The sequence below is a fragment of the Podarcis muralis genome, chromosome 18 (genome assembly GCF_964188315.1).
Source record: "Podarcis muralis chromosome 18, rPodMur119.hap1.1, whole genome shotgun sequence".
Taxonomy (NCBI): Eukaryota; Metazoa; Chordata; class Lepidosauria; order Squamata; family Lacertidae; genus Podarcis; species Podarcis muralis.
Genome location: NC_135672.1, coordinates 9659810 through 9672065, shown reverse-complemented (window position 1 = coordinate 9672065; position 12256 = coordinate 9659810). Strand labels below are relative to the sequence as shown.

At 49.8% G+C, this 12256-nt stretch overlaps 1 protein-coding gene across 1 annotated transcript in view; it reads left to right on the top strand.

The window, feature by feature from the left end:
* GNA11 (G protein subunit alpha 11) overlaps nucleotides 1-5879 on the top strand; it is a 28003-nt gene extending 22124 nt beyond the window's left edge. Inside the window, exons 6-7 of the mRNA XM_028713383.2 lie at nucleotides 3756-3909; nucleotides 5537-5879. Coding sequence (XP_028569216.1) covers nucleotides 3756-3909; nucleotides 5537-5727 — 345 coding nt within the window. The 3' untranslated portion in view covers nucleotides 5728-5879. The remainder of the gene's footprint in view (nucleotides 1-3755; nucleotides 3910-5536) is intronic.
* The last annotated feature ends 6377 nt before the right edge of the window (nucleotides 5880-12256 follow it).

Genomic DNA, 12256 nt, shown 5'->3' with positions numbered 1-12256 from the left:
TCTGCTTGAGGGAGAGGGGTGTGTGTCTGTGTGCTGGCTCTGAATGTATTCTCCAGGGAGGAGCCATCTCCCCCCCCACCCCCCAAAATACTATACATGTCCCTCAAAACTTGCAAAGGGGGGGGGGTGCTGCAGAGGGTGACGTGCTCTTGCTTGGCAAGTGGTTCCTGCAGACCGAAAAGGGTGCCCCTCCCGTCCAAAATGAAAGGGCACCTCGGAGTTCTCCGTGGTGCCAGATGTCTGCGGCAACCTCTCATTTTGTGCTAGGAGCAGCAGCGACGACGTCTCGTTTCCCATCTGTGCAGGGAGGAGCGCGAGCAGTAATAAAACGTTGGGTGTGGGCCAGGGGTGGCCACTAGGCCTCCCGACTTGACCATCTGTGCCCCACAGGAGGGGCAGGGAAGGCTTTCCCTGCATTCGTGTTAAGCTCCGAGGGTCCTGGAAGGGTGCAGGATTTCTCTAAGACTGAAGTCTCGGCAAACTGTCGGTGGCTCTTCCCTCTCCCCCCCCCCCCAGCCTTGCCGTACACGCTCCTTGCACATGAAAGGGTGAGGGACCAGCCCTGTGTACACACTCGTAACACAGCTTTGGCAGCCAGGCATAGCTTGAGCCCTCCTGGCGCTTGCCTGACACCAGTTGTTTCTGCTTTTGTTTTCTTGCACTGCTTAAAATTTTCCTTTTCCTTTTATTGGGGGGAAAAAAGTGGGGTGAAACCCGGCTGGTACTGGTGGGTGCATTGAGAAGGACAAAACTTCCAACAGAGGGCAATGTCCACGCGAACAGATCTGCAAGTTGCAAGTAATGCTACTTAGTAAAGGTAGCCTAGCAGGGCTTTCCTAACGCATCACAGTAGGCTTTTTCGTGTCTTATTCAATTTGCCCCGGGCTAGAGACTTTGGGGGACACGGGTGGCGCTGTGGTCTGAACCACAGAGCCTAGGGCTTGCCGATCAGAGGGTCGCGGTTCGAATCCCCGCAATGACGGGGTGAGCTCCCGTTGCTCGGTCCCTGCTCCTGCCCACCTAGCAGTTCGAAAGCACGTCAAAGTGCAAGTAGATAAATAGGCGGGAAGGTAAACGGCATTTCCGTGCGCTGCTCTGGTTCGCCAGAAGAGGCTTAGTCCTGCTGGCCACATGACCCGGAAGTTGTACGCTGGCTCCCTCGGCCAATAAAGCGAGATGAGCGCCGCAACCCCAGAGTCGGCCACGACTGGACCTAATGGTCAGGGGTCCCTTTACCTTTTAAGACTTTGGGAGTGAAGAAAACCTGACTGCCGATGGACCGCTCTATCAGAACAGCTGCTTTAAAGCATACACCGCAGTGGCCTAGATGTAACTGCGGCAGGAAGCCTCCATCTCCCCCCGCATCCCTGTTAAAAGGAGTTTTTTAATTGCGGGGTGTTTTTGAAAGGGGACCACGTGGCACAGTTGCCCGCTCTTCTGTGCGGCCATTGCTCTCAAGTTGGGGGTCGGCAGAAGCCGCTGGTGGCGCCAGCTGCCCACCCCATCCACTGCTGGGTGATTTGCAGAAGAGCTGCGAGGGTTCTTGTCTTCCAGCTGTGTTTAGCAGTAGCGGGAACAAAAAACTGTCCCGGCCTCCTCTCGGTTGGACTGATGAAATGAAGAAAGCTGTGGGAGCAAGGGCGAGAGGAGAAGGACCCGGGAGTGTGAAAGGACTGTGTACTCAGTTCTTGTGCTGAAAGGAAATTGTTAGTCTGAGTGCACATGCTGTTCCTGGACTCTACTCCCCTGCCAAGCCACTATTTTGCACCAGGTTCCTGTTGGTGTGTCTCTGGAACCTGCTAAAATAGCTTCCGCAAGGCTGAAATGTGCCCGACCGCGCTTTTGAGTCGGTTCTCTCTCTCCCTCCTTCCTCCCTACTCCCTCTAGGAGCCCGTAGACTCGTCTGCAGACTGTCAGAAACTGGATGAAATTATGCGCACCCCTGGGGGAAACTAGATTTCGCCTGGGTCAGAGGAAATGGGGCTACTGTTCCTTCCAAATTTAGCATGCCTTCTAGAATCGTTCCCCTGACAGGGAGCAGGGTGAGATGGAAGGAGTTTGGTTTTGAAACCTTGCTGGCATACTTAGTTGCCTTGGCAGGTTTGGTTGTAGCGCAGGGCCTGAATTTGAGAAAGAAATAGCACTCTCCGCTTTCTGCGGCAGTTGTTAGCCCTTTACCAAGGTTGTTTTAGCTCTCTCTCTGCGTTCAGCCATTTGGCAGGAGCGTGTTCTGCTCTCTGCTGGTCCTGGATTTCCAAATCTGTATTTGGATCAGATTATTTGAATCTCAAGGGATGCGGGTGGCGCTGTGGGTTAAAGCCTCAGCACCTAGGACTTGCCGATCGAAAGGTCGGCGGTTCGAATCCCCGCGGCGGGGTGCGCTCCTGTCGCTCGGTCCCAGTGCCTGCCAACCTAGCAGTTCGAAAGCACCCCCGGGTGCAAGTAGATAAATAGGGACCGCTTACTAGCGGGAAGGTAAACAGCGTTTCCGTGTGCGGCTCTGGCTCGCCAGATGCAGCTTCGTCACGCTGGCCACGTGACCCGGAAGTGTCTTCGGACAGCGCTGGCCCCCGGCCTCTTGAGTGAGATGGGCGCACAACCCTAGAGTCTGTCAAGACTGGCCCGTATGGGCAGGGGTACCTTTACCTTTTACCTATTTGAATCTCATGTTTTTAATTTGCGATTCGGCTTTACTGTACATCACCCCAGAGAGGGAACGTTTTGCGGGGGTGGCGGGGTGACAATAAAAGTATCTCCTACCCATCGTGTGGGGTGGAAAATCTCCCATTCCTTAAGTTTTCATCTGTCAAAATGAATGGGTGCTAATTGCAGATACTCTGTTAGGTAAGCTTGGTTGTTTCAAAGCTCTACATTTCATTGACTAAATGCAGGTAAAATAAATGGACTCATTTAGATCCCGTTGGAAAATTTTCTGATGCAAACTGGGGAAAAAATAATTGAAATACCGCGCACGTTTTCCAATTTGAAATTTCCCTGGAACCCCACAAACCTGCATTTTCTCTTTCTCGTTCTCTCAATTAACTAGGGCAGGGGTGGGAACGCATGGCCTTTAGGATGCTAGCAATCCCCAGCAGCCTAGAGGGGTCAGGAATGATGGGAATTGTAGTCCTGCAACACTGGCTCCCCTGACCTGCGTGAGATTGCACAACTCCTTATTTGCTAAACGTTACTGGCATACAGTGGTACCTCGGGTTACATACGCTTCAGGTTACAGACTCCACTAACCCAGAAATAGTGCTTCAGGGTAAGAACTTTGCTTCAGGATGAGAACAGAAATCGTGCAGCGGCAGCAGGAGGCCCCATTAGCGAAAGTGGCGCTTCAGGTTAAGAACAGTTTCAGGTTAAGAACGGACCTCTGGAACGAATTAAGTACTTAACCCGAGGTACCGCTGTAGTTTGAAAGTAGTTACAGGTGAAATCTCGGGCACAGGTGAAAATGTGGCGATAACAGAAAAGGCGAGCAGCTGGGCATTGGCTATCTCCTGTTTGACACGTTAAGCCAGATAAGGTTTTAATATGATTTTGGGCAAAGTCTTTGTACTCGGCCCTTGTTTCTTCATTGTCCTGGTGGTACCAGTGGCCCATAACTGAGGGCGCCTGGTGTAAAAGTATGCCTGTTCTCTCTACGCTTTAACAACACACACACACACACACACACACACACACACACACACACACCATCTCTTACCTTGTTGCAACCGTGACACCTCGAACCCCTCTTTTTCTCCTGGCAGAACCGTATGGAGGAGAGCAAAGCCCTTTTCAGGACCATCATCACCTATCCCTGGTTCCAGAACTCCTCCGTCATCCTTTTCCTCAACAAGAAGGATCTGTTGGAAGACAAGATAATGTACTCTCATCTCGTGGACTATTTCCCAGAGTTTGATGGTAAGATACAATTGTGTTTTAAAAAACAGCAGCACCCCGCTCTTACCAGTCTCTCTAAAACAGACTTGAAGTTACAAGAAAATGGATTCTGACTGTGATCTCTTGAATAGGCCATAATTGAACTGCAAGAGGGGTCAGCAAACTTTTTCAGCAGGGGGCCGGTCCACTGTCCCTCAGACTGTCCCTCAGACAAATTCCTATGCCCCACAAATAACCCAGAGATGCATTTTAAATAAAAGCACACATTCTACTCATGTCAAAACACCAGGCAGGCCCCACAAATAACCTAGAGATGCATTTTAAATCAAAGGACACATTCTACTCATGTAAAAACACGCTGATTCCCAGACCGTCCGCAGGCCGGATTGAGAAGGCGATTGGGCCGGATCCGGCCCCCGAGCCTTAGTTTGCCTACCTATGTCATAATACCTCAGCCAAGGTACATGGGGCCCTGCCGGTTTAAACACCCTCCTGTAGGAACCAATCAGTTTCTTCACCACGAAATCCCCTTAGGAGTTGGGGTGCTTCTGAAAACTATGCCCCTGCAGTGGTGATTGCCACCATCTTGACATGGCTTTGAGAAAGGATCAGGCATACTCCTGGACCGAGTTCCTCATCCCTAGCTAGCGGGACCGGTGGTCAGGGATGCTGCTATGGGGAGACAGTGTTGAGGGGTGCTCAGCTCGTACACATCAGTTTGGCCTATCTCGCTTCTCCTCCACATTAGCCACCAGTCCCTTTGCGTTTATCCCTATAAAATCTCGGTTTGCAAATAGGGCCGTTAAAATTGACCCATAGCAATCGAAACACCCAGGCGGTGATTAAATTTTCGGCAGTGCCGTTAAACCAGAAGCAATACTGCCGCCTCTCAAATCTCAGCGGTTGGGGGGACACCAGGGTAAACATGAGTGGGAATCTCCTAATTGGAACAGTTGTTTTCCTCCTTGTCCCCACCCCATGTTTTCTCTTTTTTCCCCCAAGTAAATTTTTATTGTTTTCCTTACATATTCTTTTCCAACAAACCATATTAATGCCATACATTCCCTTTGACTCTGCCGAGTCGCGACTCCCCTCCCTCCCTGCAATTGGTATATTGAGAGTTTTTTTGGATTGATATCCTGGCTTTCACTCACCCGAAGGAGTCTCAAAGCGGCTCACATTCTCCTTTCCCTTCCTCCCCCACAACAAACACTCTGTGAGGTGAGTGGGGCTGAGAGACTTCAGAGAAGTGTGACTGGCCCAAGGTCACCCAGCAGCTGCATGTGGAGGAGCAGGGAAGCGAACCCAGTTCACCAGATTACGAGACTACCGCTCTTAACCACTACACCACACTGGCTCTCTTTCTATTGTGCACATCATTCTCACATTAGTACTATTATACATTGAAGGTATTATGTCAATCCTGCTAGTGTCTTGACCTCTTTACAATCCTCCTTTAAATATTCAATAAATTTACTCCCATTATTTTGGTATCTTTGATCTTCCTGGTCCCGGATCCTCCCTGACAATTTGGCAAGTTCTGCATATTCTGTCAACTTCGCCTGCCACTCCTGGGTGGTTGGTACGTCAGCCCCATCCCATGTTTTCTGTCTCCAACCCCATCCCATGTTTTCTTGTCTCTCCTCAGGCCCCCAGAGAGACGCCCAGGCGGCTCGGGAGTTCATCCTCAAGATGTTTGTGGATCTAAACCCCGACAGCGACAAAATCATCTACTCTCACTTCACATGTGCCACAGATACGGAAAACATTCGGTTTGTCTTTGCTGCCGTCAAGGACACCATCCTCCAGCTCAACTTGAAGGAATATAACCTAGTCTGACCTTCATTTGCCTGCCCTCTTCTCCCCACCCACCCACCCGCCCCCCCACCCGCCCCCCTCCCCAGGTATCCTCGGGAGACCTTTCGTTGTGAAGAAAGTTAAAAGACGAGAGAACCCCGTGAATTTAAAACAGAAAAAATTGTACAGGGGGGGGGGGGAAAGAATCTTGATTTTTAATGATGTAATGATTGCAAATTGATCTGTGGAGTGGCAAGGTCTTTGGGGTTCTTTTCGTTTCGTTTCGTTTGCTCACTTGTCATCATGGAGTCTCTGTCTGCTCCACAGAATAGCTGGTGATGATGATGATGATGATTTTTTTTAAAAAACAAACAAATGTGCTTTTATTTCACAGTTTAAAAAAAACCAACAGGGGACACGTTTCCACTCTCTCTCTCTTGCACTTTGTTAATTTCCCGCTTTCTGGTCGACAGCCCCAGGCGAGCCTTCCTCTCGGACTCTGTCCTTCTGCGTTAGCCAATTCTTACTGTTCCTTTCTGTTCCAGCGATAAGATGGGAGTCCGCAGGCATTTTGGCCAAGGCCTGGCAAGCTCTCTCTCGCTTGGCCGTGGAAGATACTGGGTGCTCCTTTGTACCTTCGCCTCGCGTGCCGTAAGGTTCCTCGGGTGCAGCTTTGCTTTTCTGCCCGGGAATCTTGGCGTCTCCTGCCCAAAAAAAGGACTTGGGGGGTTACCTGGATGACACCTTGGGAAGAACAGGAGCTTCTGTCTCTTTTAACAGTAGTGCAAAAAAACCCCCAAGCTATCTCTTTTCCTTCCTCTTTTTTTTTTGTACCACCTTAGTATAGATTCTCTTCCCTTCCTTATCAATTATGAAAGTTATATTGAGACTGTGATTTCTTTTTTTTAAATTATTGTACTATATATAGTTTGCTACATCATAACACCGTACTTTTGTTGTTGTTGTTCATAGACTTACAAACCGAGCAATAGCTAACGAGCCTGCGGGGGTGGGGGGCGGGGGGAGGGAAAGTGCCTGAACGTTGTTGTTGCCGTATTCTCTTTTTAAGAGAAAAGTAAGCTCGCCGTAGGGAGTCTCCTTGAGGACTCGGCGTGTGTCGCACGGCGGGGGAGCGGACCCTGCATTGGGCTGGGAGAGAGAGATCTGAGGTTGTGATTCATTCTCCTAGTTCCTCTCTCTCGCCCGTATGAGTGTGTGCAACATGCCAACAACCGCTTGGGTTTGTAAGACACCCCCCCCAAAAAAAGTGTCGATCCTTCAGGGTTAATCCAAACGAGGAAGGATCCACTAGGTTTTGTGGCTTGCAGAGGCTGCTGCTTTTATCTTGGAAGGTTCTAGGAAAAGAGTCGGAAGCTCTCTGCAACCGATTGCCGCCTCATTTGCCAGGTGTGAGTGGTAGCTACTACTTAGCCTCCCGCGCCCCTTAAACTTCCAAAAGCTTTGTTCCACCGGAAGCAGTTGCACAGGTATTTATTCTGGGGGTGGGGAGCCCACCTGCAGCGGCGGCGGAACCGGCGAATCTGCTTTGGCCGAGACAGCGGTTTCAGCTTTTCGAAGCGGGGCAAGAGGAAGGGGTTCCGCTTCTGGACTCTCTTGTGCCAAAACGTGTTCTGCAAAGCCTGCTTTTGTGAAGCCGGCAGGAGACGGTGCCAAAAAACCCACAGCCAACCCCGATGAGAAATTCTTTGCTGGTTCGCCAGGAAGGAGAATCGCCACGGGGCTGGAGCAAGGGACGTTTTCGAGAGGGCAGGGGAGCTTTTTAAGTCGCCCCCTCTGGATGCGAGGAAGTAAAGACAAACACTAATGTGGCTTCAAGGAGCGCTCACAGCCAATTTCTCAGAAGCTACGGAGGACAGCCTGAGACGTCTACGTATTTCCGAACGGCCGGGTTGGGCCAGCAAAGGGAGTGTCAAACGTGCTTTTAAACGTCGCTTAGGGCAACACTAGGTAAACTTCTTTTTGCATTTTTCTCTCGACACTACTAAAAAACCCTAATTGCACGTGGATACCTGCAGCATTCCAGGGGGGGTTGAGGCGCAGAGTGCTGCCTCCAGGTTTTTCTGGGTCTGCTCCACGTCACCAAACACTACAGAAGGAAGCAGAAGTGAGCCGTATTTCTTGTTTCGTTGCTTTTTGGTTTTTTGGAAGGGGATTCCTGGCTTCTCTCGCACACCCAGCACCATGAACCTGATAAGTTCTTCACTTGGGAGACGGAGAAGGAATCCCGCTCACGCTGAGAGGTCCTGTTGAGTCGATGAAGGGCATGGCAGCCTCTGCTTTCTAGAATAACATTCCTGATTTTGTCTAAATGTGTGTGGGTTTTTTTGGGGGGGGTGGGGAGTGACAACGGTGAGGGAGGGGAGGGCCTTCCTGCTTCGGCCAGGACGGCCGTGTCCGTTTTTGTCATCTTGCCAACTCTACAAGGGGAAGTTCTGCAGTTGCAAACGTGCCATGGCTTTCCTCTCGCCGCCTGGAGTCTTTTGCACACCTCCATCTGCAACGTCCGCTGCAGGCATTGGACGTGTGTACCTGAGAAATCTAGGAGCCAGGAAGCCAGTTTCTTGAGCTTAGCGTCTCTCGTATTGACTCTCTTGGGGGGCGGCGCTCCCTACCTGAACCCGGCTTGGCTTGTCGGACGGTGGTGGCCCTCTGCAGAGAAATGCCCGTTGGGCGATGCCGCAGATTCGAGGACAGAGCGGGAGGCGCTCGTCGTGAAGGCAATGTTGGTTCTTGCGAGCGACACAGGTGCTGTTGCGAAGCCTCCTTTTACGGACCAGCTTTTGCAACGGGCGACCCGTCCCTCAAGCCCGGTCATCGCTTGCTCTCGATGTGCCAAAGCCATCCCACAGCGCCCTCCCTCTTTACCCAGCCCACCCGACGGGAGCTGGTTTGGGGTTTCAGATGTGCCAGAGGCCCAAGGACCTAGGAGTTCTCGCGTGTGGTGGTGGTGGAGAAACTCGAAAAAGGAAGAGGAAAAAAAGCCGAGATGAAGGAGCAACCTGTTGACCAAGTTCTGATCACAGTGCACTTTAAACGAAAAAAAAACCCAAGTCCTACTAAAGAGGCGCCTGCTCTCGAACCCCTTCACCTCCTTTTAGGAAGAGGATTGTCAAAAAGTACACACACCCGCCATCATTCCATTTCCTTGTGATCAGCCCTTCCGGCAAACAACCCCTCTCCCTTCTACTTCTTCCCTTCCCCTTCCCGGAAGCGAAGAATTACTTGTTTGTTCATTGCCTTCAGTTGCATGTTTAGTTCATCCCCTGCACACTGTTTTTGTTTTGCTTTTTATAACTGCTTTTAAAAAACAAATGCTTTCCCCCTACTTCTGGCCATTAATTTGTACTGCGCTTCACTGAAAGCAAAAAGGTGGTTTTGAGTCCAACAGAGGTTCAAGTCTGTAACTCAGTACTCTCTGTATGTATGTGTGTGCGTGTGCGTGTGTGTAAATTTTTTTTAAGCGTTTATGGTTTGTGCCAATGCCCCCCATACTTTTCTTTTTTTTTCCCCCTTTAGTTACCAGAGACTCTCTTAACAAGTGTGGTGAAAAATTATTTGGTTATACTTGTATATTATAAGAGATCCTGATTTAAAAAGAAGAAACGTTTAAACATCCTATTTAAAGAGAAAGAAAACTACTATATATATTAAAAAAAAAATGCTGTTTTTAAAAGGGAGGGTGGGGGAACCTTTTCGTCATTTTGAAAATTGCATGTGATGTTTAACGCGTGACGGGGGGGGGGGGGGTTGCAGGGGTGGGTGGGAAGGGATTCTGAATCATGTGGCCCGGGATCAATTTTTTTGGCCCCCCGTCCTTGTCTCTCTCTTTATTTCTGTCCAGTCTGTGAGGCAGGATCGGGGCCTTCCCGGAAATCCATCAGTTTCTCTCGTCTGCTGGGTGCTGACCCTTGTTGTTTAGAAGTACCTGATGGAAATCGATTTTCATATCTTTCTCCTGAAATAAAAATTGTTTGAAATTGGAATAAAATCTGTTCCTTACAAAAAAAAAAAACAAAAAAAAAAAAACGCCAACATACTTCTTGGCCTGTTTTCTCCCTTCCCTTTTTCAATAGAGTTGGGGCGGGTAACAAAAATTCCAGCAGTTATGTCCCCTGGGATACACAAGTCCATGAATATCACTAGCCCTGAGTTTGTTTCTTAAGAGGCATAGAGTTGGAAGGGATCCTCTGCTCATCTCCACACCCATCGTTCTGCCCAGACGCTGAGGTCCAGCGCCGAGGGCCTTCTGGCGGTTCCTTCATTGCGAGAAGCAAAGCTACAGGGAACCAGGCAGAGGGCCTTCTCGGTGGTGGCGCCATCTCTGTGGAACGCCCTCCCATTAGATGTCAAAGAAATAAACAACTACCTGACATTCAGAAGACATCTTAAGGCAGCCCTGTTCAGGGAAGCTTTTAATGTATGATATTTTAGTGTTTTTTGGTTTCTATGGAAGCCGCCCAGAGTGGCTGGGGAAACCCAGCCAGATGGGTGGGGTACAAATAATAAATTATTATTATTATTATTCATTGGGTCCAACCGTCTACAAAGCAGGAATCTCTGGTAAAAGAACTGACAGATGTTCCACCCAACCTCTGCTTAAAAACCTCCCAAGAAGGAGAGTTTAGCACCTTCAGAGGAATCCCACTGTCAAACAGCTTTTGCCATCAGAAAGTTCTTCCTAATGTTTAGTCGGAATCTCCTTCCTTGTAAATCCATGCAAAGGAACTCATTCTCTGTGGTTCAGAGGGCGGGAATTATTTAGCCGGCTGCCAAGAACTAACCGCTGGGCGCTAGGTGTTATTTCAGTGTTCTAAAATCATGACGATAAAAGTTTCTGGGAGGGATCCGAGATTCCCGTTTCGAAATGGGAAAAGAGGATGCCTTTAGATGGAATACGGATCTCTCTTGTGACACTAGAACAGTTTTTCCCCCTTCTACCACCTCCATCCTATTTGCAAGCCAACCTGTGAACCATTCACCCCGGGACCCATCAGTGTGGTAGGGAGAGCTGAGCGTCTGTCTCTGGTGTAAGAGGGGTGTTGGCAATGGGTCCCCCCCCCCTAATTGGGCGTGTGGAGGAGAGATCTTAACGGGCAGAGCAAGATCTAGATGCCAAACTCTTCACGGCCTGCTTTCAAAGCTGTTGGCTTTGTTGCAGATCAGAGCACTTAAACCTGTACTACCAATCTTTGTGTTTCTTGGATATTTTTGTATTTTCTCAGGCCTGCAACCATTCCAGATGTTTGGGAGTACAATTCCCCTCCCCTCCTTCCCACCTGTCAGCCCCCAGCATCGTATATCTCTGCTTCTTGGGGGCTGATAACCCAAAATATCTGGAAGGTTGACAAAGACTGACAGGGTGGGGTTGGTCGAAAGCAGGGGTCAGCAAACTTTTTCAGCAGGGGGCTGTCCCTCGGACCTTGTGGGGGGCCAGACTATATTTTGGAAAAAGGAATGAACGAATTCCTATGCCCCACAAATAACCCAGAGGTGCATTTTAAATAAAAGCACACATTCTACTCATGTCAAAACACCAGGCAAGCCTCACTAATAACCCAGAGATGCATTTTAAATCAAAGGACACATTCTACTCATGTAAAAACACGCTGATTCCCGGGCCGGATTTAGAAGGCGATTGGGCCGGCTCCAGCCCCCAGGCCTTAGTTTGCCTACCCACGGTCTAAAGTGTCTTAATTCGCATATATTTGAGTTGTCTCTTCCTTCTTTATAAAGGCCTGGTTTCTGACAAGCCACCAGATGTCACTAAGGAGCAGCAATTTCGTTTTTTGGTCACTTGAGACACTGGTGAGGCGTAGCGCAGCTCTCTAGGCAAAAGCGTTACAAGAATATAAGACTAGCTTTGTGGATCAGGCCAGTCTCCCATCATCGTCCGGCGTCCTGATCCCACAGCGGCCAAAAAGATCCCCGTGGGAAATGAAGGATAGGCTTGAGAGCAACTCTCCCCTCCTGCAATTTCCAGCAACTGGTATTGGGGAGTGTTGCTGCCTCCAACTAGTAACCATTGACGCCCTTTCCCCCCATCTTCTTCGAAAGCCACACTGTGATCCAAGCCATCACTGCCTCCTGGAGGAGTGAGTTCCATAATTTTTAACAATGCACCTCACGAATCTTAGAACTGTAGGGAACACGAGGGTTGTCTAGTCCAGCCTCCTGCAAGGCAGGAAATTTGCCCAACGTGGGGCTCGAACCCAGGACCCTTGAGATTAAGAGTCTCAGGCTTTTACCAACTGAGCTACCCAGAGAGCCAAGAAGTCCTTCCTTTCGTCCGCCCCAAACCTTCCAACATTCCACGAGTTCTAGAGGGACCTGAGACCCTCCCTGCCCGCAGACTGTCTCGCCAGAGTGGTGCATGCTCTGGTTATCTCCCGCTTAAACTACTGCCATGCGCTCTATGTGGGGCTGCCTTTGATGGTGACCCGGAAACTGCAACTAATCCAGAATGCGGCAGCCAGACTGGGGACTGGGAGCGGCCACCAAGACCACATAACACCAGTCCTGAAAGACCTACATTGGCTCCCAGGACGTTTCC